This window comes from Delphinapterus leucas, chromosome 20 (assembly GCF_059928025.1).
Source record: "Delphinapterus leucas isolate spDelLeu-1000000601 "Yukka" chromosome 20, BTC_Dleu_Yukka2, whole genome shotgun sequence".
In the NCBI taxonomy this organism is placed as follows: domain Eukaryota; kingdom Metazoa; phylum Chordata; class Mammalia; order Artiodactyla; family Monodontidae; genus Delphinapterus; species Delphinapterus leucas.
In genome coordinates, this window is record NC_143148.1 from 19,624,651 (window position 1) to 19,649,655 (window position 25,005).

Sequence of the window (25,005 nt, forward strand, 5' to 3'; positions counted from 1 at the left end):
CGAATACACACTTCTAACGGTCAATCAGGGAAATGTCTGTATGTTTGGGAATGGGAAGGAGACAGCTTTTACTTAAAGCGTTTGGAATATAGAATCTCTTCAAAGGAACTCATTTTGTTTTACATATAACTTAACACTGATTTCTGAAATAACCACAAACATCAGATCCCCTGGCCTGACTATAAATCCGTTTGAGTCCTTTGATTTTCTGCGTGTCCTGCGTATTTCCTGTCTAGAAAGTTGGATGTGACGTGGCATCTTGTGTCTCCTTCACTCCACCACAGTTGCTGTAGCCGACCCTTTCCAGAGCCCAGGTCACAGGGGTCAGCCCCGGCCCCTGGGCACTTTGGGGAGTGTGACCAGCGCTCAGGGACTGCCCGGTCACCCCGATGCGGCAGCGTTTGTAAGCTTGCGTCTCAGAACCCTGAGATGCCCAGTGAGCGCCATCCTGCACAGCCCAGGCCTGCGGCTGTGTCTTCCGAACGGGACGGACTCGCTTGTGGAGATGAAGGTGGCTTCAGGACCCCTTGCCCGCCTTTATGAGGGTTGCAGCTGCTCTCACGTGCTTGCAGGGCTGGAATCTCTGCAGACTGGCTCACAGTCACCATAACTAAGACGTCCATGGCGTTGCCTGTGGAAGGGGCCCAGGAGACATGAGTTCCAAACCTGGTGCTCCTTGACCCGCTGTGCATCTCACGGCGGCACAGCCTTCTCATCTGGGAAGTGGGGAAAACCACCAAACCTAGCTCATGGGGTGGGTGAAGAGAACACAAAGTGCTCAAAAATAAAAGTTATCAAAACATCCTAGCGGGCATCATAACCTCCATCATGGATTGTCACATCAGGTAAAACCCAGGCTGTGTGGTTTCCCGGGAGCATTTAGAAGTACCTTTTCCAGCGCCCTGGGTTCCCTCCGACCCGACCCTCTCTCACCTCCCACGGGAGCCCCGTGGGTGGGCCTTGCAGCACCCTCCACTGGGGTGTCCCCACTCGATGCCCAGCACGGGACTAGAAACTTCCCTCTGGACACGGCTGGCTCAGCTGGACCTCTCCAGGCCCCATGCCGTCATTTTGGTTATTTCCACGTCGCCCTGATTGTGTACACATCTGTGTGATCAGGATGCAGTGTTTGAACGGTGCCCCGTCCCGGCTGTTGCCACCTAAGTTCTCATTCCAACAGTTGCCCCTGTGCACCTGCTGTTTGCCTTGTCAGATAAGGTGACATTGGACGTGTGGCCCACCGCAGCCAGGAGGCAAGCGGATGCCGCTTTTCCCTTGGCTTCGAGGCTTTTCGGGGACTAAAGAGGGCCCTGTCATCCCCTCTTAGGGGAAGATGGGATCACGATCCCTCACATGAGACTTAGGCGTCACCCGCTTCTTTTCAGCTGGATGAGTCGAACTCCCCCCACCATCCATTCCACCCTCACAGGCCCGCACCCAGCCTTCTCCCCATCACTCCTATTGTAGCCGAGGGGGGAAAAAGACTTTTAAGGATTTGCTAATGGTAATGAAAACTATTCTGATATAGCATTAAGGATTTTGCTCCTGAAATGTGTTTAATGTAAATATGCTGTCAGAGACCCTTCAAGTAATTGACACAAGGAGATGATTAGCAGTGTTCCCAACGGTGTTTTTGCATAATCTTACGTTTTGACAGAACCCCTCAGTCACATTTTATTGTCAGTGCTCCGCCATCAGGAGGACTTCCTTCCCTGATAACACTTACTTTGTCATTATGCGTCTTGTAAGAGGTCATTTCACTGGTTCTGCGTGCGTGGGGGGGCATCATTGCCAGGTCTGGGGATATGTCTTTCTATCAAGAAACCCTCTTGAAGAGTAGACTTTTCACCAACTTGGAAGAAATCGGAGATGCCATTTCCCGGCCCTGACCTGGGCTTGAGGGACAGCTGCAGACAGCCAGGGGGTCAGCTCCTAGAGAGCTGGGGGACCTGGCATGGGAGGCCAGTGGTCACTGTCAGCAGGAGAGAGGTCTGGGCGTGACCCGCGTGCCCACCGCTGCCCTGTGGCCCCACTCCCAGGTTGTCATCCTCTGCAAAGCCAGTTGTAACCTACTTTCCGAGCTGGGCTTTTTTTTTTTCTATGTTGAATTGAGTTCATCTTTGGTGATGTAAAAAAAAAAAAAATTGGTGCTCAATTATAGTCATATCTAAGTGTCCCAGATTAAACTGCCCTGATCCATAAGCATTCATAACGGCACACAGTTAAGTTGTATTAACAGTCGATATAAGAAGCCTTCACCTTTATTGAAGCGGCTCCTGTTTCTGCAGCAGTTCTTTAATCTATCTCAATAGATTTCTGGTGTACGGCGCGTATAGATTTGGCCAGTGACAAGGGTTCGAGTAGTCTTGTAGAACATTTACTTGTAGCTCTGGAAAGCCCACATTCTTCAGACGATGAAGTCAATCAGGTTGTACCAGGATCAATGGAAGGCTTCTGGGATCCCTCTCAGGCTTGTAACGTGTTCACCTTCTACGGAGAGGATTCACACACACACACACACAGAGACATACACGCACACACATACACACGATCTCTCTTTCACACACATACACCCCTCTGTCTTAAAGCCATTTATCTCTGAATGTCAAATTGCAATAATTAACCATTATTGATCTTAAATTCAATTAACTTCATTAACACAGGTCATGGTGAGGGTGCTTGTAAGGGAAAGGCATTTGACAAGTGTCTTTGCTCGTGTGACATCCCGTGTTCCTGGCGGTGGCTACAGACTGTTCAGACTGTCTCAGAGAGGCATAGAAGGCCGCTCTGAGACGTGGGCCCAGGACTGGGCGAGGGATCCACGCCAGGGGGCTTGTGCAGCAGGAGACGGGGGGCTGCAGAATAGCATTCGGGCACCCTTGGGAAAGGTAGACAAGGGAGCCTCTTAAGCACACATGTAGCTCATTTCCAGTGGCGGGGGGGATGCTGCCCCAGGTGCCCGCCCCGCCTCTCTCCAGAGAATGCTTTCCCATATGCTGCAGCCTTGTCACAGTGATGTTCAGAAACTTCCAGGGTTTGCTTGCCTCAAAAAGCAGCCTTTCCATTTGTATTTTTACATGAAAAAAAAACGACTTTCCCTTTTGACCAAGGAGAAGAGAAGAAACCCAGATCCCACAGTTGGGTCTGGCAGAGGGCTCTGGACACCCGCACCATGTGACGTTTGCTCCTTTACTTCCTGGGCATAATTTGTTATTTAATTTTCACTACAGCCCCCCAAGGAAGGTGATATCACCACATTTTACCAAGGATTGTATGCCATGCTTTTCAAAAATGAGGGGACCGTCCCTCTGTGTCCTCACATTTAAGCAGGATCTTTCAGTGTGTATTCAGGAGAGGAGCAGTGAGATAACGTGGGGAAGGCCTAACTTCTGACCTCCCATCCTAGTTCTGAGTCTTAGGAGTCCTGAGGTCTGCCTCCATCCCCTGATCTCTGTCTCTGAGCCTCCATCTTCCCGTCTGTTAAATGGAGCCCCTGATGTCCCTTGCCCTCCAGGGTTGTTAGATAGCTGGGTGGAGATCCTGCACAGGGAGGTCCCCAGGGGTACAAAGCCCCCGGGGGTGGGGCCGTCCGTGAGGCACAGCCGCAGGGAGATGGGATGCTCCTGGCCCTTGCCCATTCGTTCTTCGTTTTTAATTCTTTACGGAAACGCCGCTTGGTGCTGAAGTGTCTCAAGGAAATAACACAAAACAAACAAAAAAGAGCAAGAGGAAGTCTGCCTTCCGTATTTGTGACATATTTTCCTTTGAAAGTCTGATTCAATTCAAAGGATTTACCAAGCACCCAGCCTGTGCCAGGCCCCATGCGGGGCGCTGTGGAGACAGTGTCCTTGCCTGCCCGGGCCCAGCCCACTGTGGAAACAAGTGACTGTAGGATCCCTGAAAGGTGGTGAGCATGTAGAGGTCAGGAGGATAGGCTTGGGGTGGAGGGGCCAGAAAAACCCCAGCCAACATGGGACTTCAGCGGGGCATCCGGAGGTGAAATGTTTCTGGCTACGTGAGCAGAGCTGCAGAGGGACCTTCCCTGGGTACACAGGAGGCACCAGGGGAGCCGGGAGGTGCTGAGATCACAAAGGTCCCAGGGCCGCCTGAGGAGTGGCAGTTATCCCGGAGGCCATGGGCAGGGAGTGCCACTGGGTCCTCCCCACCATGCCAAGCACGGTGTCTGCTGAGCCGTCTCAGGCAATGCCTGCTGGTTCCTTCGCAGAGGGATGGGTGTTTGGAGGCTGTTTTAGGAGCATTGTTTCTGGGGCTGTCGTTAGGGAATGGCAGGGAACAGCCAGGGACACATCTTCTGTTTTATTGTGAGGAGTCTCCCTCATGCCCTCAAAGCCTGGGTGTTTCTTGAGCACCTGTGTTAGACTCAAAAAATCCAGGCTCTAGAGCTTTCCGTTGACCCTAGGAAGGGGCAGGGCAGAGGAAGGGGGAGTGGAATAAACCACACAGTGTGGTTGACTCATTAACCAATAAACCACTCAGTAAACCACGTGGTTGACCCATTCAGCCTTGAGAGGTTATACTGCAGACCTCTCACCGAGCCCTTCACCACCCCGCCTGTCACACAGCACCTGTCCCTGCCATGTTCATCTCAGGGCCTCAGGAGAGTCGGTGGGGTGATCGCAGAGCCACAATGAGGAGAATTGAGGACTCTGCCCTGTGAGGGGATGGGGCTCACCTGGGTGTCAGCCCTGACTCTGAAGGAAGACCCACTGGTTCCCACCTGTGGTTGGGGGCGCCATGCCCCACGGGTGCTTTGGGTGTCGCTGCAGCCAGATGCCCAGGTAGCCCAGTAGCCTTTGAGGCCGGTGGAAAAGTGGCCGCCACCTCCTCCTTCCACTAAAGTCAGTGGTTTTAGCACAAAGTTCCCCCCTGTCTCTCTTTTCCCACAGTCCATCATGACTCTCCTCACCGAGAGTACTGATGGGCAGAAGGAAGCAGAGGGTGGAGCTGCTGACGGGCTTGTGGACATCCCACCAGGCTGGTCCCTGAGGCCTTGAGCCTTTGCATCCAGCCCCCAGCGCAGGAGCCCACTCTCACCCATACACCTGCCGTCCCCGAGGAAGTGTCCCAGGAGAAAGGGGCTTTGCCTGCCTTATTCTTTGCAGACAGTGCCCAGCACAGAGCTTGACACACAGGAAGTACTTACTAAAAATAAATTTCCTTTCATACTTCTCTCAACATTTCACAATACATTTATGAATGTGTGCTTGTGAAAATTTCAGACCATGTAGAAGAGAGGCCCTTTTCTCCCCCTCCTCCTGCTGTCTCCCTCCGCAGCAACGGTGTCCCCTCTGGCACCCAGGGAACGCCCCTCACATCTCCACGAGGATCCTTTTCCTGGGTGCCCGTCACACAAGCTCACACGCCAGCTCACACAGAAAACAGGGATCAGTGTTTGTGTTTCTGAGACTTCTCCCCGCCAACACTTGACAGTATGTCTTAGAGACCATTCCACATTAGAGTTCAGAGAATTGTCTCATTCTTTTAAAGTCAACTTTTCATTCAGTATAATACACAAAAAGACAGCAAACAAATATGGGTGTAGAGGGCGATGAATTTTCCCCAAATGAACACATTCATGTAACCATGGCCCAGATCCAGAAGTAGATCAGTTCCCGCACCCTGGGAATCCTTGGTGCCCCCTCCCAGTCACCCCCTCCCAATGGAACATCACAGATTAATTTTGCCTGATTTTGAAATTGATGTAAATGAATTCAAACAGTATATTCATATTATCTTTCTTGTGTCTTTCCCTTAATATTATTTGTAAGATCCTTCCAGTTGTTTTGGATAACAATTTGTTCATTTTCACTGCTGTGTACCATTCTATTGTGTGGGTAGGCCACAATACCTTTATCCTTGCACTGTTGATGGACATTTGGGTTGTTTCCGGTCTCTGTTATTATGAAGGATGTGCCAAAGGATATCATGGTCCCAGTCTTTTGGTGAGATATGTATGCATGTCTGCTGGGTAGAGATCCAGGAGGAGAATTGCTGTGTCACAGAGCGTGTGTATGTGTAGCTTTAGCAGATACTGCTAAATAGGTTTTCAAAGTGGTTGTACCCGTTTATATAGCGGCAGCCTCTGGGAATGAGAGTTCCAGCTGCTTCACATCTTTGCTAGCACTGTTATTTGTCTCTTATCATTCTTGTGAATTGCTGAATATTATTTCATGGTATGGATGTTCCTTAGTTTGATTATGCACTTTTATGGTATTAGAAGAAATGTTCCTGAGGACCCCCTTAAACACAGGGGTTTTTTTTTTGCACATGTATATTTCTGTAGTATAGATTCCTAGCTGGATCAAGAAGTATAACAGATTTTCAATATCGATACATGCTGCTCAATGACCCTTCATAAAATGGCCATGACAAGTAATACACGAGCCACTAGTAATAGTGCTGCTCTCATTACGTGTTGCTGTTTTAAGTTTCTTTTTTCTCCACAACCCCCTTTTGAAGATGGTGAGGTGTTGAGGGTTCTTGAATCTAGCACAAGAAACACCCAAGTCAGACTATATAAAAATGAGTGAGACAGGGTATTTAAAGGAAACATGCAATGTGACACCGACCAGCCAACAGGTATTATTTATATATTGGTTGGGGGAAACCTATTTTAATAAATAGAAATGAAGTTGAAATCTATGGGCATTTATACATTTCGGTCAAAACTATAAAACGTTTGAAACTTTATTTTTTTCAAGCTGACTGGGAAGATTACACCCCTGTCCTGGATGTGACCTATCCATTCAAATGGCCGTTACATGTGTATTAGCAGACCTGGGTGTGTGCTGGGTGTGTGCTCAGTCAGTGCTGGCTGAGTGCTGGTTGTGTGCTGGGCAAATGATGCCTGAGTGCTAGTTGAGTGCTGGGTTGTAACTGCCCAACTGCTGGCAGGGCTACCAGCTTCGGGAAGGTCTCTCTGTCCAGGTGGCTACCATGCTGGTTGCCCAGTGCAGTGAGGGAAGGGCTGGGCTTCTCTGGAGTCGTTGAGAGCATCCTCTTTCCCGGTTTTCCCTGTGAGCATACAATGAGGAACCTTGTTAGGAAACACCTTAGTGTCCTGTGCAGTGGTAGTGAGGGGGCATGAAGAGACGAGTGTGAAACAGGAGGGCACTTGGGGCTGCTCTGCCTACATCTGAGAGCGTGGGGGAAGCTGGTGGGAACTTCTGCCCGAGGTTACACTTGGTCTGCGTGGTTCTTAGACTAAGCAGCGCCTACCAAACTCTGTGAATTCGACCAGGAGTTACTCAGAGAGCTGACCTGCCAGGCTGTGTGAAGGGTACAGAGGTAAGGAATGCCTGGTCCCTGACCCTGTAATGTATATGGAGAGACCATTTGTGCATGTACTTAGCCATTGTAAAAACTATGAGACATGAATGCCAGTAGGGATGTTCAAATAATAATGCCAATAATCGTTCCTGATATTTCTCTAGAACTTAGAGTTTAGAGGACTTTTCCATCCATTGTCTCATCTCTGAGATTAAAGAGGTCAGTTTCAGAGAGACAGGTGAGAAGGGATTTCCTGGGGGGAGGTGGAATGAGCAGGGTCTTGGAGGGCAGGACTGAGGACGTGAAAAGATGAAGCATCATATATGAAGTGAAAGAAACGGCGTCAGCCAAGGCAAGGCCAAAGCAGCATTATTAGGGAAGGTTAGTGTGTATGTCTGAGGGAGGTGGGCAGTGGAAGATAAACTTGGAAGGTAAAATGGAGCTTGGTTATGCCAGGCTTTGAATATCAAGCTAAGAAGTTTGTGTGGGTGTGTGATCACAAGGGCATTCCCTTGTGATCTATGTAACCAGGGCCATCTTGGCCACATAAAAGTAAAGCCCATGACTCTGAGCTGTTTATTTTGGTAACTTCTTATCCCTAACCCTAAAGCATCTAGAGTACGTATTTAGTATTGTATACGCGTTGGATGAAGGGATGGGTTTTTGGGTGGATGGATGGATGGTAGATGGGTAAAGGGGTAAATGGATAGATGATTAGGTAGATCGATTGCCTCCTCTTCCAAGTAAATCTTGATTACTCTTTCAAAAAAATCATCCTTTGACCTTCTCCCTACTACAACTCTTTAGATGCTATGGAGAACAGCCAGTGAAGCTCAGGAAAATTTTGAATTGTATATGTACAGCCCATTTTGAAGAGGACTGTTGTAAGAACTGTCCCAAATTTCCCCCAACCCATTGTCCTATTTTCAACTGTAGTTTCCCTGGGTCTTGAGATCACTGAGTGTGCAGACAGGTAAGAGTTCCACTTTGTTCCACAGCTGCCTCTTAGGGGACCAAAGCTACCCCTTGAGGTCACTCTGTCCTCCTCCAGGAGATCCTGTACTCCAGAGCTGAAGGTGCGTAAGGCATAACTCTTCTTAGCCGTTATCGAGATTGACCACTGTTTATGGTGTCCCAGCACATCCCCTGCCCCTAATTCACCCGAGTCCTATTTGCTGCTTTCTGAAATCCCACCAAGGTGAGAAAATGTGTTCTTTGGATGAAGTTGCTCTTCTAATTTACTAGATCCATTACAGATTAGGATTTACCTTATGGGTTTTGTGGAATAACAGAGAAAAAGGCTATAGGGAAGAGGTTCAGACCCTAGAGGTTTTTTTTTTTTTTTTTTACTCCAGGTAGGCAGGAAACTAGGAAATATATGGAGCTCAGAAACAGAAAAGGGAATATGGCGCCCACAGCAAGCTTTACTTCCTTCGCCACTCTTGCAAGGACTTACCTTCAGAAGCCGTGCTTTGCCTGATAAACCGTCACTGCTTCCTAAGCCGAACTGACTGGAGTGTCAACCTAGCCACCCTCATCAACACAGGGATTAAGGTTCTGCCTTGTCCGCTCCAGGGTGGGTTAAGCACTCCTGTGGGGCACGGGGAGTGAGAGTATAGGTCCTCTGTGAGAGCTGCGTGTAGGGACCACTGTTGATTCACCCAGTGGTTCATATGCGCTTGAAGCCAAGGACAGAGGTGACTCGGTTGGTCCCCAAACTAATATTTATTTACTCTCTGTTATCTGAAGGTTTGTTTGAGGCAATTGTTTTGAATGTGAGTGTGTCCTTGCTACGTTTATTTTTCCTTGTGGTGAGGTTGCAGTAGGATGAGTGTGGTTTCAGAACGGAGGGAGCTGGCTTCCCTCTCTGATCTCAGGAGCTTCCCAGCTTCCTGGCTTCCTCTGTCTGATCCATCTCTCCCGTGGGGAGGGTCCTGAGAAGGGGAGGGAGGTTGTCCAGAGGGGCTGCTGAGATGGCTGAATGAGGCCTTTTCACGGCAACAAGAAGACAAGCCAAGGAGACAAGCCCCGGAAGTGTCTTTCTTGACCTGGTGGGCAGTGGCGGCTCCAGGTTTGGCTTCTGGAGGCTCCCGGCCTCACCACCACATCTAGAGGAACAGGACTTGGCCTGGATACCGAATCTTCAGGACGGGCTGGGGTTTCCAGCAGCGGGGAGGTGTCCCCTGGGCCTCGCTGTCATTGGCCTCCTAGAGAATCCGCAGCAGCCCATTATGGCCTGAACAACTACTGGCCACTCTGGCTCTGCTGAAGGGCGACGTTGCCTTATTCACACTGGCTTGATTCACCAATCAGCTAATGCCATGCCTTTCTTGGCATGAAAGCATCACAGGTTTATTAACACAGTGATACCCAACTGAACAAGCATTCATGTCGCACATTACATCAAATTAACGTGTACAAAATTAATATTCCTGACCTTGCTAGTGGGAAGAACAATCAATCTAGGGGAGGTTGTCATCCCGCCGCGGCCAGCCTTCCAGAGAAGTCCTGACCATTATAGCTTCAGCCACCAGTTCCTTCCCCCACAGCCAAGCCTTGCACCCTAGCCTCCTCCCTGCCCAGCTTTGGCCCTTTGGGATTCTCCTGGTTCCTGGGAGGCCCCTGGTCTCCCTGGTACCATCCAAGAATGCCATTTCCTCTTTGTCCCCAGAGACTGCGACCTCTGTCACCCCAGATGGCTTGGGTGACATCTCTTGTGACTCCAGGTGGCCGGGTGGATGGAGAAGACGTGTGTTCTCTGCCGGGTTGTGACCTCCTGGGTACCAGCCATGAACACTCCTCTAGAATCAGCTTTCTTCCTCTGCTGCCTATTTAATATCCTAACGGAGGCCCAACAACTCAATCTAATCGCCTTTATATTACCCAGCGCGTTTAGCTAAGCTCCCCTCCACTCCATCACTCACTTCCTTCTGCCATCGCCTGGCTCTCTTGGCACCAAAAGGAAGTCTCCCTTCAGAGTGCTTCTCCTTGGAACCCCCTCCCGGTCAGCAGCCAGCAGGGTGTACCCCATCTGGATCTCCACCTTCTGCAGGACCCCTAAGCATCAGGGATCTGGGAGCATGTTGGTCATCGCTGGCCCAGGTCTGAGCGCCCTGCCTGTCTCATTGCTTCTCACACCTTCCAGAGATCCTGGCAGCTTATTTTAGGGGCTCTCAGAACACCGGGGGATAACTCTGGGCCCCAAATCAGGCTGCACCAGACAGGGAAGATGCTGCCCATGTGGCTACACTCACAAAGGAGCCCTCCCGTCCCTGTCACAATTAGGTGTGCAACACATGCGCACAGAAGAGAGACCTGTGTAAAGAAAACCCAGAGGGGCACAGTGCACTTTGCGTGAGCCCTTCGTAAAGCAGAAATTCTTGTGTAGAATGGATCAATCTGGCTAGAGTTTCCAGGTGTGTTTAGAACAAGGTGTAATTTAGGTGACCTTTTTCTGGGAACTTTGAGCTCTTTTTCCCGTGAAGAGATGACTCAAGGCAGAAGCTGACCTGAAGTGGGGCTGCACTCAGCCCGGAGGAAGTGGCCAGGCTGGGGGCCGGAGGCTGCAGGGACACTGGCAGCCAGAGGGCTGTGGGCCTCTGGTGGCTCCTGTCGCAGAAGGTCACCTGACTCTAACCACGCCCCCAGGGATGGGCGGAGACTGGGAATCAAGACAGCCGGGGGGGGGGGCAGTGGCGGGTGGGGCTGTGGGTAGAGCGGGGCTTGAGGACAGCCCAGGCCTGGGGGGAGGCACGTGCTGGGTCAGGGATGTTAACTTCGAGCCCCGTGAATCCAATGGATGTCTCCCCCTTCCTCTCCCTCCTTCCCTTGCGCTTCATTTCCCTCCCTCCTCCCTCCCCTTCCTCTCTGGCTTGCTTCCTTTCCCACAGCCCACACCTTCAGGCCGCCAGAGGGATGGGGAGAAGAACACATGCCCCATGGGCACCTCTCACCTCAGCAGGGCTCTCTGCTGGTCCCCGCTGCCCCTCTTCCTGAAAGGCAGCTGGAGAATCTGGAGGTTTGGGGTCTATCACCTCAGAGGCCTGTCTTGACAAGCGTAGGACTCAGCCCAGAGGCTATCCCAGGACCCGCCTCCTGGGTGTGGGGACTGCAGGATGGGCCCGTGTACTTCCATGGAGTCGGTGCACCTGTGCTCGTAGAGCCCTTTTCACTTGGGAAAGTCCTCTCTGCTCACTGCTTGTGACTTCCTTGTTGTTTTGCAAACACCTGGGAGGTGGGTGTCGCATCAGTTGTGCCCCCCCACACACCGCCCCCATTCGTGGGGAAAAAAACTGGAGCCCAGAGACTTGAAGTCAGTCTCATGGCCACATGGCCACCATGGGGCAGAGCAGGGGCTGAGACCCGGGTTCATGGTCTGTGACATCACTCAGCTGAACAGAAAAACGCACAACACGGCAACACCAACAAAAATGGCAGGTCCTCTTGGAGTCCAGGGTGGCACCTTCATGGCCACCTCTCCAGGTGGGGCTACTGGGGCTTCCCACCAGCCCACCCCTGTTGTTACCGGGAGTCTGCTCTGTTATGGGCCCAGGTGTGGAGTGGAGGGGAGGGCTTCAGAGGTGACCAAGACACCTGTGATGATCTTGGTGTATTTCTGTGTCCAAGCACAGCTAGAACGGTTGAGAGGACTCGGGCCTCCCTAGGCCTTTAGGCAGGGTGTTTATTAAAACTCGACTTGAGGGCTTCCCTGGTGGCACAGTGGTTGAGAGTCCGCCTGCCGATGCAGGGGACACGGGTTCGTGACCTGGTCCGGGAAGATCCCACGTGCCGCGGAGCGGCTGGGCCCGTGAGCCATGGCCGCTGAGCCTGCGCATCCGGAGTCTGTGCTCCGCAACGGGAGAGGCCACAACAGTGAGAGACCCGTGTACCGCAAAACAAAACAAAACAAAACTCTACTTGAATTTGATTCACGAACCAGGTGGAGTGGCCTTGGCTGTGAAGGGAGGTCAGGAATAGGGTCTACAGAGACTGGCGTGCATGAGCCCTGAGCCGGTGTCCCGAGCCAACAGCCTTCTTCACAAGCTGTCCAGTTTCAGGCATGTTGCCCACGCCTGTCTTCTGGGCAGTTCCAAGTCAAGTCTCAAATGTGATCATTTGTGTGACGGTCTGAGAGGGGCTCCTGCGGGTTGCTGAGGCCCTGGGCTCTGGGGCCTGCTCCTCCTGGGCTCCCCTGGCCAGGTGTCCTCCGCCCAGGATGGCCCAGATCATCTCTGGGGCAGAAGCAACCTCTGTCCCCAAGCTGCATCCCCTTGCTCTGCCCACCAGGGTTGGCTGAACATTTAACTGCCTTCTTGGTCATGTCCTCAGATGGTTAAACTACCCTTAAAATAAAAAATCACCTTATGTCTTGAAAATCTGAGTGGTCAGGAGAGTCTGAGACAAGACCTGGGTCTCCAGCCGGGGAGCTGACCCCCAGCAGCACCCCAGGGCCCCTCTCCCCGCACCAGTCCTGCACCAAGACCCCCAGCTCAGGCCCTCTTCTTACTGTCCTCACCGCTAGAATAATCTCTTCTTTCTACCTCTTCTCAAATCTCCATCACTGGTTTTCTTTCTCTCCTTCCCTCACTGCCCTTGGGGGTCTCTCTCTGTCTCTGTCTCTCTCCATCTCTGTCTCTGTCTTTCTGCCTCTTTCTGTATCTCTGTCTCTGTCTCTCTCCACCTCTTTGTTTCTGTCTCTGTTTCTCTCTCTGCCCCTTCCCAGCACCACCCTAGTCCTGGTGGATTCTTCCCACTTTCCCGCATCTTTCTCCCGTTGTTCTCGCTCTGATCCCTGCCCCCCACTCTCTCCTCACCCTTCTCCAGCCCTGTCCTTCTTCAGCCCCACCCCCTCCTCTCCCTGCCTCTTCTTCCCCCTCCATCGCAGTCACTGAGGATGGAGGATGCCCATTCAAGGTACAAGAGGAGGTGCTCTTGTACCTTGAATGGGCCACGTGTCCCGAAGAGAGGGGAGAGGGGGGGCCCAGGACGCTTTAGCCAGTAATTCATCTTCCCAGGCAGTCTTGGGAATTTGAAAACAGGGTTATAACTACAGAACCCTCATTTCAGCCCAGAAAATGCAAAAATCCGCAGGACAGTTTACTTTGAAATTGCTTCTGGGAGCAGGGCGCAGCCACGCCCTCTTTCCTTTCTCTCCAGCTCCCTCCAATGCCGCCCTACCCCCATCCCAGCCCCGCCCCGCGGCTGGAGACCCACCCCCACAGGGACACCCCTCAGTTCCTTCACCTCCTTGTTTGCACAGCAGTGTATGAAGGTAGTTCCCACTTGCCCAGAACTGAATTCCATTATGGCCCAGCTTACTGTTTTTTATTTATATCAAAAGTATTCATTCCTTTTTACCTAGCGGTTGGGTTTAGTTAATGATGATAATAAATATTAATGAGGTCGCTGCTGCCTCCAGACCTTCTGATTGCTGCACCGGCTGGCTCCTCACTCCTTGGACAGTCCGCTGTCACTGTGGCCACGTCTTGGAAGGCACGAGCCCCAGGGAGCTGTGGGAGGGGACTCAGGACCCTCCTGGAGGGGCAGGCATGGGATCCAACAGGGATGGGGCATCAGGGAAGGCTCTGATGCGGCAGAAGCTCACTCCATGCTCCTTCTGTGTGATTCCCTCAGGAGTGTAGTCAAATCCCCTTTATACTGGCTCCTGAGGGGAGTCCTGACTCCTGAGGGGTCCCCACAGAGGGCTTGGGAGTGTCCCATTTAACTTGTTGGAACTGAAGTTTCCTAGACTGCAAAAGGGAAATCATTTTATCCACCTGCCAGGACCATTGAAAGGATCAAATGCAGTGAATGTGAAAATGGTTCATACACATGCACATATTAGGTAGGAGTGTGGTTTTTTCATCGCTTGACATTCCAGGGCATTGGGCTGTGGAACTTTGTAGAAAGCCTCTGTAAGTGTGAGAGCTTTTTGTTTCTCATGAACATGCATCTCTGCCCAAGAGTCCCGTTTGGTTCTGGGCATGCCAAGTTTCTTGAGTTCATCCAGTTGTCCAAAAATGCGTCCTTGGCCCTCAGCTTTGGGGTGTTGGATTGACGTCTTGCTGCCTGAAGAGCTTACATTTCATTGAAGGGGAGAGCAGGTGAGGATGTAATAGGGAAGCAGTCACAGCAATTGGTAAGGGTTCACCTCCTAGGAGAGGAACTTTTTCCACTGAGCGACTTGGGGAAAAGTGAAGCACGGGCCCCGGCCCATCCTTCCTTGAGTCTCCACTCTCGTGTGTTTCTTTGCATCTTTGCAGCTGAAGATTTGGTTTGAATGCGAGTCCCTCCCCCTTACAGTTCAGGGCCTCCTGTGCTGGAACCGGCAGCAGAGGTCTCTATTTTAATAGCTTTTGTTCAAGAGAGCACAGTGATGCTGATGCATTCTTGGAGAGGTGTACTGGGATGTGGGCACAGCCAGGGGTGACTCCAGTGCAAGGAGACCACCATCTGGGGGGGCTTCCTCCCCTCTTCCTCAGTGGAGGGTTCTGTCATCCTGTCCCCCAGAGGCCGGTCCTCATGCCACTTATGCTCAGAAAACGGATCCAGGAAGGACTTCGGGTCAGACCCCAGCACATCTGCTTTCTCGGGGACCAGCTGGTGTCTGGATCCATCTAGATGTTCTGGCAACTGTTTAGGAGGTTTGAAGAAGTCATCTATGGTGTTCATTCATTCATTCACTCATTCATTCCGTGGATGTGTGTTGAGTGGCTACTCTGGGCCAGACGGTAGGGTTGCAGCAGATTTGTGGGGGGCGGGCGCGGCTGGTCCTGACCCCATGAAGCTGACAGTCTGTTGGAACACCCTGGAACATCTGCTGTAAGCTAGAGATTTCAGTGGTGTGCCTTGTAAAAAGAAGGGAGTGGGTGGCGTGCTAAGGGGACAAAGTTGGGGTCGAGAAGCCCCCTTCCCCAGATATTACATTCCACTGAAGCCCAGGGAGGGGTAGATGGCTCCCCCTCCTCTTTGAATCTGCCCCAGGGTTTCCAGCACAGGAGGCAGCAGTGCAGAGTTAGAAGCTCTGGCACGTTCTAGAAGCCGAGAGGCTGGAGAGGAAGTAGGGCCGAGATGGTGGAGGACTCTGGGGCAATGGGAGGTCACTGAGGGTGTTCCACGGGCGGGGGTGGGGCGTTACCCACCCGCTGAATGATAAGGATCCGGTGGCTTCTGTCTGGAGAACAGAGGGAAGGGGCTGGGGCTGGAGTCAGGGGTTCCTTGAGGAGGGGTGAGAGATGCTGGGGTCGGAGGGAACAGAGGCTGGAAACAAGCATCTTGCTGATGGACGTGACCTCCAATCATTCTCTTTCCAAAGCAGGGAGCAAGTGTCTGTTGCTCACCTACTATGTGCAGGATTTTAAGAGTACAGTGGGCCCTTGGCCTTGGAGAATCCAGACAGGAAAAGAAGGAGAAAGTTACGCAGAAAGTTAAATAGCAGCAGGGATCAAAATAACCGTCCACAGTAGTGAAGCCTCCCAAGGCCTGATTACCTGTGCGCGATTACCTGTCAGGTCCAAGCCGGGGACAGGGCCTGCCATCGGCTCCCTGACAGGAGGGACCCCTGATGGCCACCTCGGTGGGGCTGGCTTCTCACCCAGTGCCCCCCCCAGCCCCCTATTGACCTCTCACTGCCCACCCAGTCTGTGATGGAGACACCCAGTCCCCCTCGCCTCCTGGCCTGATCTGGGGCATCACCTGTCCCAGTGAGGACGTTCTTCCTTCTCTCCGGCTGGGGACTTTGCTGGTTAGTGCAGAGCAGAAGGGACAAAGGAGTGACCTAACGGCTGCGTGCCTGTCAGGAGCAGCGCGTGGAGGGGATGAGCCAGAACAAGTGGGCTTTGCCTCACTTCTTTACCCTTTCCTCAGAAAAGCCACGAAATAGAGAAGTAGAGGAGGAGGGCCTTACAGATGAGGCCACACTGCCCTGTCACTTACACATGGGGAAATGGAGGCCGAGAGAAAGAAAAGGATATCCTGGCAGGCGTGGGACGCGATCAGAATTAGTGGAATGAATGAACCTTTCCATCCCTTCATCCCCTCTGCCATCTCTCTGGGCCCGTTTCAGCTTTCTCACCACTCTTTGAAGTTCAGTCATCCAGAGTGGATGTGATATTCTTGGAGGAGTGCAGTTATTGCAAAACATAGCAGAAGGATTCGTGCTTTGCCCTCCAAGTACTTCTCACTGTTGGGTCTGAAAAGCAAATGGCTGTTTTAGGAGGTGGTGAGGTCCCTGTCAGGGCAGTGTGCAAGGGTGCTTGTAAGGAGCCTCAGAAACCATGACAAGGGTGGTGTGTGGGGTGATGCCACGTCTCCCAGGATCCAGGGCCTCTTGGCCCCGAAGCTTTTTAATTTTCCTCAGAGTAGGATTTGGTTCCCACCAGGGGGGTTGGCCTTACTTTTCTTTCAATATTAATTTCCTCCTCAGTCATCAGACTGATGACATTCTGATACTGCTGTGCGATTTACAAGGCATATTGGGGCTCGCTGGGGGCCAGCTCAGGGTGGGAGCCGGCCAGGCCGATGATGGTGCGTGTGTGTGCTATGGGGGGCGCTCCAGACAGCCTGCTGTGCTCCCCACACCGTGCCGCGGCTTCCACGGGGGCCACGCTGCCCCTGGGTGGGAGGTGGACCAGCAGAGCCACCAATATTCCCTTAGCTGGTGGCCTTCATGCCACACTGGGCTCGTTCATGTCCACCGTTAGCTCTGGCTTCTTTTGCCTGCCTGGTGTGTCTCTCCTGCCGTGGCCAGATGGGGCCATTTCTGGATTCCTGCCTCTCCTAGACTGAATTCCATGGGAGCCGTGATGGGTGTGGTTCACGCTGCGGACCGTGGCTCCCAGGGCCATCTCCGGGAGAGAAGGGGCCTCTGGGATCTACCCTATTCACACGGGGCTGGGCAGGGACACAGGCCATTGTGGTTTTCCCCTTCCTTAAAGACTCAGTGTTCCAAATGAGGCCCCTTGGATGCAAACGTTATACCTACTCGCACCCACTGCATTTCTGCGGACAGTCAGACCCACATCGCCCAGCTCTAGCTCCTCTGCGAGAGTAATGCAGATCTGCCTGGATGCTCTGACTTGGTTCTGCTGGGTGTCCCCTGGCCAGGGTGGTCGGCTGACCGGGTTTGCCCAGGACTGAGAGGATCCCCGGGATGTGGAACTTTCGGTGCTGAAACCAGGAGAGTTCCAGGCAAACTGCGATTCTTGGTCACTTTGCCCCCAGCTCCCCTCCCTGCAGACCTGCCAGCCCTGTTGTGGGGTTTGAGTGTGCTGAAGCCAAGGATGGTGTGCAGAGGGGGAGATACCTTCTTTCCTTTTTATTTTCCTCTTCCTTTCCCAACAAGAGCATTCATTTTCCCCCTTGTGACCAGCACCATAGTCCGCTATCCACTGTGGCCCTGGCCCTAGGAAAAGAGCTTGTTTGCCATGTCAGCTCCAAGTGCATGGCCTTGAACTGAAGGTTCACCACAGCTGACCGGAGCAGGGCACTTTCTTCTGGTCATTTGGGAAGAACATTCCACAGGTCCAGCCCAAGACTCTTGTTTCACTGTTTGCATATAAGCAGAAGCATCCCTGCCTCTACAGCTGATCCGAATGTGTGTACCTGGGACACTCTTCCCACCCAAATTCAAATCACCTCGGTGTTGGGATGTCGGTAGTTTCAGCTTAGAAATCTTGGTGCTCAAAGGGGTCTTAGGAAAGAAGAAAATCACACATGACCTGGAAGGAAGAGCCAGGGGAAATATCTGTGTGGCTTCCTGGGAATCTTCTTTGAGTCATTTCACTGTTTTGTTTTTGTTTTCGTTTTTTTTTCTGGTGTGAAATTGATTTTAAAGTTATGGGAGTGAATTCCACAAACAAAGTTTCCTTTTCTTTCCTAGGAGCTTTTAATCAGCCATGCAGTTAGCACTGTGCCATTCCAGCTGCCTCACACACTCAGCCACTGGCCTTTAGAAGCAAACAGGTATTGAGGAGCTGACAAGAAATTACTTTTCACTCCTTTTCTGGCTTAACATTGTCACTCACCACAGGGCTGGCCATGCCTAATTTTCACGAGATCAACCCAACTTGGTTTACAGTGTCAGGCAAGCTCCAGTAAGGAAAAACCAAAGTCATTGAACACAAAAGAATGAAAAAAAAAATATATCACTCAGTTCCATGAATGCAAGTGTTCTCCTGGCTTTGCATCTCTGGAGTGCGTCTTCCAGAACCCACGGCTGCTCAGCCCTTGCTCAGAGCACCTCCACCTGCTCGGAAGTACAGGCTGGGTTTACATCCCCAGTTACATTGCTTCCAGAAAGACAGGATCCCTGTTGGATGCCCATGAAGCTTATGCTGAGTAAATATTGACAAAGTAGTCTAAAGAGCAAACACTTTGACATTTGTAAGGTCCACTGGAAGGTCTTGTATATATTTATACAGCAGGAATGAGCACCGCATACCAATTTGCCTGAACTTGTTCTGACATAATTCTGCATGGATAGTGTGTGTGCCGGTTGCTGAGAACGGCTGAGTGTACACATGGGGGACACGGCCAGGGCTGGGTGGTGGCGGGTCAGAGTCTTCCTTCCCATCTAGAACAAACCAACACCTGTCCAAGCTTCTATAAGGAAACTTACTTTAAGCTTCGATAAGACCTACTTTTTCAGAAGGAAGAAAGAAAAAAGAAAGCCACAAAACCTTGTTTTTAATTTACTGCAATTGATGTACTTTCTTTTTACTTTGTAAAAATTGTATTGATGTTTTTGTGCTTTATATTTATTAAAGATTGAGCCTCAAAAATGTAATGAGTAAAAAATGCTTGCTTAATTTAAATTGTGAATCTGTCTGTTAAGAAATGCATTAGGGGTAGGAGAAGCATAAGACATATTAATTGACAGACAGGAACTGCTGTCTCTGAGGTTGATACAAGTAATTTATTACTTTAGAAATGAATGCCACCTCCAGAATGTGCTTCATTAATTTCAAATTTAGTTTTAATTTCAAGCTGTTGCCCCTTGAGAAGAATAAGGTGGCAAATTATGTTTGAAGAGCAGTTTTTTTTTTTTTTTTGCTCCAAAGAAACACCACATTTTAACTATTTAATTTTACAAATAAATGTGCCTGTCTGCTTTGCTGCGTTTTCCCGAGAGCCGAGAAAATGTTCTAGGTAAGATCAACACTTACTAATGCTTTTCTCTCTTTCTTTCTCTCCTTCTCCCTGTGTCCCTTCTTTCTTTCCTACTTGTCCCACCTGTTATCACGGCAGCCTATGTTTCAGATGAGTTAAAGGCTGCCGCCCTGGTAGACGAAGATATAGACCCAGAGGAGAGCCTGGCAGATGGGGAGCCCTCGGCTAAGTACATGTGCCCAGAAAAGGAGCTCAGCAAGACCTGCCCCAGCTACCAGAACTCCCCAGCGGCTGAGTTTTCCAGCCACGAGATGGACAGTGAGTCCCACATCAGTGAGACTAGTGACCGGATGGCCGACTTTGAAAGTGGCTCCATCAAGAACGAAGAGGAGACCAAGGAGGTGGCGGTCCCACCAGAAGACTCGACCGTGTCGGACAGCCTGGAGCAGATGAAGGCCGTATACAACAACTTCCTCTCCAACTCGTACTGGTCCAGCCTCACCCTCAACCTGCACCAGCCTTCCTCGGAGAAGAACAACGGGAGCTGCAGCAGCAGCAGCAGTAGCAGCAGCAGCTGCGGCAGCGGGAGCTTCGACTGGCACCAGAGCGCCATGGCCAAGACCCTGCAGCAGGTGTCACAGAGCCGTATGCTGCCCGAGCCCAGCCTGTTCAGCACCGTGCAGCTGTACCGGCAGAGCAGCAAGCTCTACGGCTCCATCTTCACGGGGGCCAGCAAGTTCCGCTGCAAGGACTGCAGCGCCGCCTACGACACCCTGGTGGAGTTGACGGTGCACATGAACGAGACGGGGCACTACCGCGACGACAACCACGAGACTGACAACAACAACCCCAAGCGCTGGTCCAAGCCCCGCAAACGCTCGCTGCTGGAAATGGAAGGGAAGGAGGACGCCCAGAAGGTGTTGAAGTGCATGTACTGCGGCCACTCGTTCGAGTCCCTCCAGGACTTGAGTGTCCACATGATCAAAACGAAACACTACCAAAAAGTGCCTCTGAAGGAACCTGTCACTCCCGTCGCAGCCAAAATCATCCCTGCCACTCGCAAGAAGGCCTCGCTGGAGCTGGAGCTCCCCAGCTCCCCGGACTCCACCGGCGGCACCCCCAAAGCTGCCATGGCGGACACGAACGACGTGCTTCAGAAGAACTCCAACCCATACATCACGCCAAATAACCGCTACGGCCACCAGAACGGGGCCAGCTACGCCTGGCACTTCGAGGCCCGCAAGTCCCAGATCCTCAAGTGCATGGAGTGCGGCAGCTCACATGACACGCTGCAGGAGCTCACGGCCCACATGATGGTGACTGGCCACTTCATCAAGGTCACCAACTCGGCCATGAAGAAGGGGAAGCCCATCATGGAGACGCCTGTCACGCCCAGCATCACCACCCTGCTGGATGAGAAGGTGCAATCCGTGCCCCTGGCCGCCACCACCTTCACGTCCCCCTCCAACACGCCCGCCAGCGTCTCCCCAAAACTGAACGTGGAGGTCAAGAAGGAGGCCGACAAGGAGAAAGCGGTCACCGACGAGAAGCCTAAGGAAAAGGAGAAGGCCTGTGAGGAGGAGAAGTACGACATCTCTTCCAAGTACCACTATTTGACTGAGAACGACTTAGAAGAGAGTCCCAAGGGGGGGCTCGATATCCTCAAGTCCCTAGAAAACACAGTGACGTCTGCCATCAATAAGGCCCAGAACGGCACCCCCAGCTGGGGGGGCTACCCCAGCATCCACGCCGCCTACCAGCTCCCCAACATGATGAAGCTGTCTCTGGGCTCCGCGGGGAAGAGCGCAGCCCTGAAGCCCATGTTTGGCAACAGTGACATCGTGTCCCCCACGAAGAACCAGACCCTGATCTCTCCGCCCAGCAGCCAGACCTCCCCCATGCCCAAGACAAACTTTCACGCCATGGAGGAGCTGGTGAAAAAGGTCACCGAGAAAGTTGCCAAAGTTGAGGAGAAAATGAAGGAGCCCGAGGGCAAGCTTTCTCCGCCCAAGCGGGCCACCCCGTCCCCGTGCAGCAGCGACATCAGCGAGCCCATCAGGATGGAGGCGTCCAGCGATGGGGGCTTCAAAAGCCAGGAGGACAGCCCCAGCCCCCAGCGGGACGGCTGCAAGGAAGGGAACCCCCCAGCAGAGCCGGTGGAGAACGGCAAGGACCTGGTGAAGCCCCTGAGCAGCGGCCTGAGCAGCAGCACGGCCATCATCACCGACCACCCGCCAGAGCAGCCCTTCGTTAACCCTCTGAGCGCCCTCCAGTCGGTCATGAACATCCACCTGGGCAAGGCTGCCAAGCCCTCCCTGCCTGCCCTCGACCCCATGAGCATGCTCTTCAAGATGAGCAACAGCCTGGCCGAGAAGGCAGCGGTGGCCACCCCCCCACCCCTGCAGTCCAAGAAAGTGGACCACCTCGACCGCTATTTCTACCACGTCAGCAACGACCAACCCATAGACTTGACAAAAGGGAAGAGTGACAAAGGCTGCCCTTTGGGTTCAGTGCTTTTGTCACCCACGTCCACATCCCCAGCAACCTCCTCATCCACGGTGACAACGGCAAAGACGTCCGCCGTCGTACCGTTCATGTCCAACTCGCCGCTCCGCGAGAACGCCTTGTCAGATATATCCGATATGCTGAAGCACTTGACAGAGAGCCACACGTCAAAGTCCTCCACCCCTTCCAGCATCTCCGAGAAGTCTGACATTGACGGGGCCACCCTGGAGGAGGCCGAGGAGGTGACGCCTGCGCAGAAGAGGAAGGGCCGCCAATCAAACTGGAACCCCCAGCACCTGCTGATCCTCCAGGCCCAGTTTGCCGCCAGCCTCCGGCAGACCTCAGAGGGCAAGTACATCATGTCGGACCTGAGCCCCCAGGAGCGCATGCACATCTCGAGGTTCACCGGGCTCTCCATGACCACCATCAGCCACTGGCTGGCCAACGTGAAGTACCAGCTGCGAAGGACAGGTGGAACAAAGTTCCTCAAAAACTTGGACACTGGCCACCCCGTGTTCTTTTGTAATGACTGCGCGTCACAAATCAGGACTCCCTCCACGTACATCAGCCATCTCGAGTCACACCTGGGCTTCCGGCTACGGGATTTGTCCAAACTGTCCACCGAACAGATTAACAATCAGATAGCACAAACCAAGTCACCGTCGGAAAAATTGGTGACGTCCTCCCCCGAGGAGGACCTGGGGACCTCCTACCAGTGCAAACTTTGCAATCGGACCTTTGCGAGCAAGCATGCGGTTAAACTTCACCTCAGCAAAACACACGGGAAATCCCCAGAGGACCACCTTCTGTATGTTTCCGAGTTAGAGAAGCAGTAGCGTTTGCTTTTGATGAAAACGACTGTGATTTGCTTTGAGGGAAACTGTTGCAGGCACCTTAAGGCCCCTCTGTCTTGTTCTAGGCACATGTTCTTATTTTAACTGCAGAGAATCACTCTGGGCTGGACTGTTTTGTATAACTGTACAGTGTTTAATAGAGGTGCATACTCAGCTGTTGTCACTGGTAAAATATGAAGGTTAAAACGCAGTGGTAAGTGTTTGGAACTTTGTGTAAATGGGATTTAGTTGTGAGCATCCCCCGATGCTTCAAGCTGCATGCATTAACAGACAGTTTAATTAAGCATTTATGACGAAACCGGCCCCATTTTTCCACGCGGCCGAGTGTGCTGGCATTTTTCACCCTTTCATCTTTAGCCCTCTGAGTACTTTGAAGCACTTTTGCATTAATTTGGTTAAAAAATAAAAGAAAATAATAATAATGTATGAAGCTCTGTTTTTTAAATTCCTTACCAGCTTAGTTATAATTAATAATATGAACCTCCATTTATGCAGGTCTGCAGGGGTATAACACGCCTTGAAATTTAAAAGAATATTATTTTCACATTGAAACATAGATGTATATATTGTATAGATTTCAGACTCTCTTATGAAAAATGTGATTGTGGGTAAATGACCTTTTTTCCTGCATTTATAGCAACAGTGTTTTATGTACCTGCTATGCTCTGGGCATAAGCCATGCCTATGTATAGTGTATATTTCTTTTTCTTTTTTTTTTTTTAAGGTCTATGGGTTTTGTTTTTTTACATGCAAACATTGTAAATTATACAGAAGATACCACAGATAACATTTATAAAGTATACAGAAACATTATCTGAAAGCAAAGTATGATTGTTTGTTTTGCTATACAGTACATCTATATTGATAGAGGTTCACGTTTAAATTATACATATTTATTAGCATCATATTATCATTTGTTTTGAGCAGTCTGAATAAACGAGGCCAGGAAATCCATCCATGGCAGGCATCATAACTATTTTGCACATGATTTTTAAAGGTATTTATTAGAAATCAAAAAAAAAAAAAAAAAAACGCTCAAAATAAACTCAGTGCTCAAAGGGGTAAGTCTATTTCAAAAGGAAAAAAAAAAAGAACAAAAAAAGAGAGAGAGAGAACTTGTACTGTATTTCCTAAACATTGATAAAGCCTTTAAAATGTTTGTACTGTAATACTTTGCTTAAAAGTCACGAGGCATTCTGTGATACAATCTCTTTTACTTATTTATAAGCCCTCTTGGTTGCTATTCCATATTGTAGGATGCCTTTTTTATTTCAATTGGTAACTTTCTGTTTTGTTCTTCCTAATTATTCTCCCAAGATCCCACACTGCAGCTTTATCTTTAGGCTTATGAAAGGTAACCCGTGGTTACCGGCTCTCCAAGTGATTCTGTTCTTCTCCATTTTTGGCAGTTAATTTGCAGAAGTAACTGACAGCTGACACCATATGAGAACCTATGTATAAAATATTGGCATGTAAACAGCACAGACACTCTGTGCCCTGTTTTGTTGTTGACAATGAACCACCATTATGTGACTCTTCATATAACCCTCTTTTCTACGGCAGCATTAAAATTGTCTTTTTGCTATAATTTTGTGTTGCGTTCACAATTATGTCTGAAATGTGCTACGACTAACGAGCACATTAAAATTAAATTGTATGCGATCTGTTTATGACTGAGTTGGTTGCTGTGTCTGCCAGGTGCTGGCAGTCGGAAACCGCCCGTAAATCAGGGGAGTTTTAGTGAACCTTGGGTTTGGAGAGCAGCAAACATTCACTTAGAGGCGGCGTGGACAGAATTTTCCCCAAGAATAAAAATGGAAAAGAAAGGAAGATGTTCCCGTGAGGTTAGATTCTCGCTGGGAAGGCGATGCTATCAAACATCGGTAGTGGAGCTTCGGTCACACCTGGTGACCCGCGTCGGGGCCGGAAGTTGGTCTCCCATCTGCATTAGAGAAGTCGAAGCCAGGGCCCAGAGCCCTGCTCGAGGGAGATGGGAAGAAAGGTTTCTGGAAGACTCAGTGCTGGGCGGCTCCTTCCTGTTGATTCGGGATTTTCAAGGAGCCGAAAACAGAGCCCAGCTGGGCAGGTGGACCCTGGGGTCCACACTGTCTCTCTTGTGCTAAAGCAAGCCCAGATAACGAGGTGTAGGGGGGCGGGGAGCCTGAACCCATCCACGGGAGGGGTGGGGAGAGCATTTATGTGATAATCACAAGCTTTTATTAACCCTGGCAAATTATGCCAACAAAAC

At 51.1% G+C, this 25,005-nt stretch overlaps 1 protein-coding gene across 1 annotated transcript; it reads left to right on the forward strand.

The window, feature by feature from the left end:
* Positions 1-16,812: 16,812 nt before the first annotated feature.
* Positions 16,813-24,361, forward strand: TSHZ3 (teashirt zinc finger homeobox 3). The gene is made up of 2 exons (XM_089902468.1): positions 16,813-16,906; positions 19,537-24,361. The coding sequence occupies exons 1-2, from the start codon at positions 16,813-16,815 to the stop codon at positions 22,737-22,739; spliced, it is 3,297 nt and encodes a 1,098-aa protein (XP_089758594.1). The 3' UTR covers positions 22,740-24,361.
* The last annotated feature ends 644 nt before the right edge of the window (positions 24,362-25,005 follow it).

Excerpts from the sequence above, each read along its gene's own strand:
- TSHZ3 (XM_089902468.1), top strand. The coding sequence starts at position 16,813 with ATGGTGCGTGTGTGTGCTATGGGGGGCGCTCCAGACAGCCTGCTGTGC. Across the intron at positions 16,907-19,536 it reads GGGGGCCACGCTGCCCCTGG|CCTATGTTTCAGATGAGTTA; the intron begins GTGGGAGGTGGA and ends TTATCACGGCAG.